At 44.0% G+C, this 6,000-nt stretch overlaps 1 protein-coding gene across 3 annotated transcripts in view; it reads right to left on the bottom strand.

Annotated features, from left to right (window-relative positions):
- Nucleotides 1–366: 366 nt before the first annotated feature.
- IL17REL (interleukin 17 receptor E like) overlaps nucleotides 367–6,000 on the bottom strand; it is a 46,865-nt gene continuing 41,231 nt past the window's right edge. For all 3 annotated transcript variants that reach the window (XM_079994280.1, XM_079994279.1, XM_079994281.1), the window contains 2 exons: nucleotides 1,875–1,929; nucleotides 367–1,755 (listed from right to left, as the gene is read on the bottom strand). In XM_079994280.1, coding sequence (XP_079850406.1) covers nucleotides 1,725–1,755; nucleotides 1,875–1,929 — 86 coding nt within the window. In that variant the 3' untranslated portion in view covers nucleotides 367–1,724. The remainder of the gene's footprint in view (nucleotides 1,756–1,874; nucleotides 1,930–6,000) is intronic.

Below are 6,000 nucleotides of genomic sequence, written 5' to 3'. Positions count from 1 at the left end.
TTTAGCAGAAATATTATAAAGGACTAAGTAAAAATAGACTGTTAATGGATGAAAGGAGGAAAGGTAAAGTTACATTTTATCAAGATAAATTATAGGATAAAAATTGGGAAGGATGGAAAGGATTTGTTGAAATAGCTAACCGAACTAGAATACAAAAAAGGGAGGTGTGAGGAGGTCAAGGAAACAAGCAAATGAAAGATAAGTTATGGGAAGGTTTGTTGTTGTTGTTGTTGTTCTTTTTTTAATTGTTTCTATTTTTCTATTTTTCTGTTTTTTACAAGTTTGTGTTTAACTTGGTGTGTTTTCTTTTTCTTTTTGTAACCTTTAAAACTTTAATAAATATTATTTTAAAAAAGGGGGGTCTACTAATCTGTAACAGGCTCTCACAAACTCTGTGGGAAAGAATTAAAACCGGATGCTGAATGCATTTTAACAAAAGCGAGTCCCACAAAATGCAGTTGAGTTTGCTTCGTAATAACTTTGCTGAGTACTTCAACCACAGAAACAATGCATGCTGTCTCCGGGTAGAAAAATCAAACTATGCGATAAAACCTGAGAATTATCTAAGGGTTAGGCAAGACAGGAGCTTTTTATTCCTCAGTAATAAAAAGTAACAGCTCATAAGGAGGAGGGGGACACAAACAATAAAACAGATAACAAATATCCAAACAAAATCTCTTCCATTCAATAACTTCTGGGATGCGCTTGGATTTGACAAAGTGACATATTATAAATGGGATGACCCTCAAATAACAAAACTTAGGCATCAAAGGTGTCATGGACTTGGAAGACGATCAAACTCAGGCACGAAAGGGAGAAATGTACTAAGAGGAAGGCACGCTTGGCAAACCCTCACCGTGATCAACTCCCATCCAGAAACCTATGTCTCCACTGTGTGGATCCAGAATTGGCCTCCAGTGTCACTTATGGACTCACTGTTAAGACCATGTTCATGGAAGTACTTGGCTGCGAATGACCGCCAAAGAGGAAGACATTTAAGGTAATATCACATCATTTTAAACAGCCAAGAACAGTATCATGGGAACTGTAGTTTGTTAAGAGGGCTGGGCTTTGTAGGAAAACCCCTCTTCCCTTCCCAGAGTACAGTTCTTTACAAACTACAGTTCACCAGGTTTAAAGTGGTATGTTACTGTTTTAAAGTGCAGATGGGGCCTTAGTACACCATCTGTGCACAGGGGAGTTTCTTTTTGTGTCCCTCACACGTGACAGAAGCACCGTGGAAACATTTTTCCATTGGCTTATCCCACAAAGCTGCCACAAATGTTTAAAAGCCCACCAGAAGTTCGTGGAACTACCAACCTACCAAGAGGGAGGGCGATGATTCTGTAGGAAAGATCCAAGCTGCCCAGGTCCCTACCCTGGTGGCTGTGGACCTTTGAATGTTTGCAAGAACGCTGTGGGGTGACTCTATGGCAAAGCAGCTCCCACAGCATGTACTGCAACATCTAATGAGCACATCCGTCGATTCCGAAGGAGATTGAAACTGACTGTAGAATGTTTTCACTCTTCTCTCTCCCTCCAGGCCGCTTTGTAAGTATGGGCTTGCCCTCAAAAAACTTGACCTCGTGAGTAGTCCTTGAAATCAATGAGAATTACTGGCATGTGGCAACTATTCACCAAAGTAAGAGCAACTCGCCCCAAGAAACGTAACATAGTTATTGAGAAGGCCGCTGAAATTGTTCCTCTAAATTGATTGCTTTTCTTCATAAATGCAAAGAACAGGTGCTCTTCATGCTGGAGGAGGAAAGAGAAAGAGGTGTCAAATGGGGAGAATTTTCACCATTAAAAAAAGGCTTGCAAGCAAAGTGTCTTCCGAATGACAAGAAGCCACACCAAAAAAAATGTGCACTCACCTCTGCATTTTGGTTTGTGCTGTGCTTTTCTCTTTGTGACTCTCCTTGTGAAAAACTGGAAGGGGAAACAAATGGTAGCAGTTAATCTTCCACCTCAAATTATTCAGTTATATCGTCATAGATCTAAGGTACCAGAGCCTGTCAGGCGAATGGTTGAAATTAATAAATGGTGGTATTGAGATAATATTTGGGAAATAAAGGGAAAACACAAACTGCAGTACTGTGCCAGACAAGAAATTTCTGGATTCTAGCTACATGCAGAACCATTGAAAAACAATGGAAAACCAGATATTGGGCCATGAAGGGCAGCTGGCATTGAATAATGTTATCCTTTGCCCCTGCTCCAAGGAGTGGATGGGACCAGGAGATTTGGGAGGTTGCCAAGGTGACAGGGGCAGGATGTGACAGAAAAATGCATCCTTCTTAAAATCCAGAGGTGTTCTGGGAACGAAAAGGAGGAAGTGGGCAGAACTCAATGTGGCGTTGGCCGTAGGAGGCTACACTGAGAGACTGGGAGCCATGACTGACAACTGTTTTAGACCCAAGCTTGCCAAAGCTATGAGAGCGGCAACGAGAGCCACTCTAGGAGTCTAATGTTCTGCAACCCCTCCACAGAAGACTTTAGGTCAGCCTTTCTCAATCTAGCAAGCAAGGCCGGAGCTCAGGGATCATGGGAGTTGTAGTCCAACAACATCTGGGGACCCACAGGTTGAGAACCGCTGCTTTAGGTGTGTATGCGGGTAAAATGAGCCATAGGTACTAGCCTCCATTGCATCTCAATTTTCCCAGTGGAGACACAACCTGGTTCAGTGCCTGGAACCCCTGGAATCTTGTTTTCACTCAGCAGAGACTGGAGGTGGTGCGCAACCTTTGTAACAATATTGATACCCTGGTCTTCCTTCCAGGGCAATGCCCATAGTTTTCCCTCTGCCAATTTTATCCTCAAAGCAGCGTGGTGCAGTAGGTGAGGCTGAAGAATGGTGACTGGCCAAAAGTCACCTAGTGAGCTTCACAGCTGAGTGGTGATATGGACCTGGGCCTCCCCAGTTCTAGTCCAACATGCTAAACACGACATCACACTTTATCTAGCCTCCTATCTGACCCAGTTAAGAAACAGTTTGCCAAGAAGAAGCAAAGGAAGTTTTGTATAAACATGTCTTCAGGGGCCACTTGATGGAGCTGAGATCCGCCAAACTTAGGTCAACAACGGCAACATCAAATGATGGGTTGCAGTTACAAAACAGCCCTTGCAGATCAAACAATAAGAACAAAGTTTATATATCAGTATTCATCATTTATTCAAACAATGGAGCAATAACTTACCAGAAGCAAGGCGCACATATTTGAATCAGCCCACCATTCCTAAGTGTGACTGGATATGTATTTTTGTTTCCTAAATGTCAATCCAAGGCAGAAATCCAGCAGGATGCCTGGAACGCACTGGCATTTTAAGGAACATGTTTTCTGAAGATGGCATCTTGAAGGTTGCTTTGCACATTACATTATGTGTTGAAAAGAAGATGTGCAAGTGACTCATGCGTCTTTTTGTGGTTTTTGTTTGTGCAAGGAGGGTATTTTATTTACAACTCTTCCTTACAAGGAGAGGTTACAGCTTGCACATCTTACCAGAAATGGGTGAGAGAAACAAAAATAGATACCGGAAACAATTCTGCAGTTCCTTGAATCATGCAAATCTGCCCCGGGTATTCTACTAGACCTCATATGGAAATGTAGCTTGGCAATTGCCTGAGTGTAAGGTTGCCATACGTCCTGAATTTCCCTGATGTATCTGGAATACTGCAGTCAGAAGCAGTGTCTGGATGTATGTCAACCCATGTTCTGTTTCGTGAATTTGCCAAAAAAAAAAGCTCAACAGCAACTTTTCTGTCCAGAGTGCGTATGGAAACATTGCCTTTGAAGAGGCCATACCACCTGACTCAAATAAGTAACAAATGGGCAGCCTGCAATACTGTCCATTTGTATAGCTACAACTGACATGGGTTATATAAATGAAAACAACTTGGGTACCTTCTAACATGTAAGGTTACCCCTGCTGGGCATAAGCCAAGGTGAGCTAAAGTCTTCTAGAATACCCCCATCTGTCAGGGAATGCCTTGTTGTTGGGACAAGGTTGGGTGAGCAACAGATAGAGAAGGAAATAGATATGAGTATGAACCTGAATTATATTGGATATAAGAGTTCAGACACTCTACACCCTTGACCTAAGCAGACCATTTTGGACTGGTAAAAATGGTTATAGAAGGGGTAAGATATCTCCTTTAGGACCCCAATCCCCAATAGATAGCCATGTGGCTGCTTGCCAATGAGGACCAGGTAAAGGTAAAGGGACCACTGACCATTAGGTCCAGTCGTGACCGACTCTGGGGTTGCAGCGCTCATCTCGCTTTATTGGCCAAGGGAGCCGGTGTACAGCTTCACAGCTTCTTCGTCATGTGGCCAGCATGACTAAGCCGCTTCTGGCGAACCAGAGCAGCGCACGGAAACGCCGTTTACCTTCCCGCTGGAGCGGTACCTATTTATCTACTTGCACTTTGACGTGCTTTCAAACTGCTAGGTTGGCAGGAGCAGGGACCGAGCAACGGGAGCTCACCCCATCACGGGGATTCGAACCGCCGACCTTCTGATCTGCAAGTCCTAGACTCTGTGGTTTAACCCACAGTGCCACCCGGGTCCCTAATGAGGACCAGAGCTGCAGACAAATGTGGGTGGAGCAACAGATGAAACTCTTAGCTTGGTGGAAGAAGCTACAATTAGTGGGTGGTTCCCTAGACCAGATGGATGGGAGCCTGCCTGCTCTTGATGGAGTTACACTCTCTCTGAAGGAGCAGGTACATAGCTCGGGGGTATTTCAAGATCAATTGCTGTCACTTGAGGCTCAGGTGGCCTCAATGGCACAGAGTGCCTTCCATCAGCTTTGGCTGGTGCCCCACCCTTGCTCCTACCTGGATAGGGATAGTCTAACATCTGTCGTCTATGCTCTGCTAAGCTCTAGGTTAGATTATTGTAATGTGTTCTGTGTGCATGGGGCCACCTCTGAAAACAGTTCAGAAACTTCCGCTGGTGCAAGACAGTTTGAGCGTATTGCACGGATCCTGCACTGGCTGCCAGTTAGTTTCTGGGTCCAATTCAAAGTGCTGGTTTTGATCTATCAAACCTTAAACAGCTCAGGACTGTAATAATTCAAGGGCTGCTTCTCCCCATATGACAGAGTCCAGACCCTGTGATCATAATCTCAGGCCCTTCTTAGTGCGCCTCCTCCACAAGAGGTCCGGAGGATGGCAACATGAGACTAGGTCTTTTCTGCAGTGTCATCTGCAAGGAGGATCTCCTGCCACCTTCATTATACATCAGCGCCAGGTGAAAACGTTCTTTTTCAACCAGGCCTTTGGCTGATTAACATTCTATGTTCTGGAGGTTGCATCTCCAAGCCAAGATTTTACAGTCTGTGGAAAACAGATGAACTTAGGTGTTCAAGTTGGTCTTAATAAGATTAATACAAGCTGCAGGAGAAGGGAGGCTTGGTAGAACATTGAAACTGTGAGTGAGTTTGATCAACTCCATGTACATTTCTTGCTTGAAAAAGAAAGTTCAGAAGGGAACGTATGAATAAGTTGTGAATCTTCCTATCTTTCAAAGTTTCCTATTAACTCCAAGGGAGGAAAAATTAACTGCAAACACTGAATACTCAGCTTGCTTAACTATTTCAATGAACCCAGAGCTGCTTTCATACATGGAACAATGGCCGAGCCAATTTGTTTTTCTTCACAAATGTCTAAAATTGCAACACTCAGGCTCCACGCAACATCAGACAAGCACCTGCGCCCTAGCACAGATTAGGGTTGCCATATTTCCGCTGCTGTTTCCATTGTGTTGCCATACATCCAGGGTTTTCCTGATATTTGGCAAAATTCCCCCCTGATGCCGAAACCAGGACATGTCAACCACTGTAACGAACAATCAGGGTGAGGAAGACTCTGAACAGGGAACAGCTTTGGATGTTATTAGAAGCTCCAGCTAATGCATGCACAAGCCCTTTATGCAATCATTCTGACATCCAGGAGGAAACTTCATAAAGCTTGTGCATCTTCCCCTATGCAAATTATTC

Source organism: Podarcis cretensis (genome assembly GCF_951804945.1).
Source record: "Podarcis cretensis genome assembly, chromosome: 10".
NCBI classification, from domain to species: Eukaryota; Metazoa; Chordata; class Lepidosauria; order Squamata; family Lacertidae; genus Podarcis; species Podarcis cretensis.
This window is presented reverse-complemented; position numbering and strand designations above follow the sequence as displayed.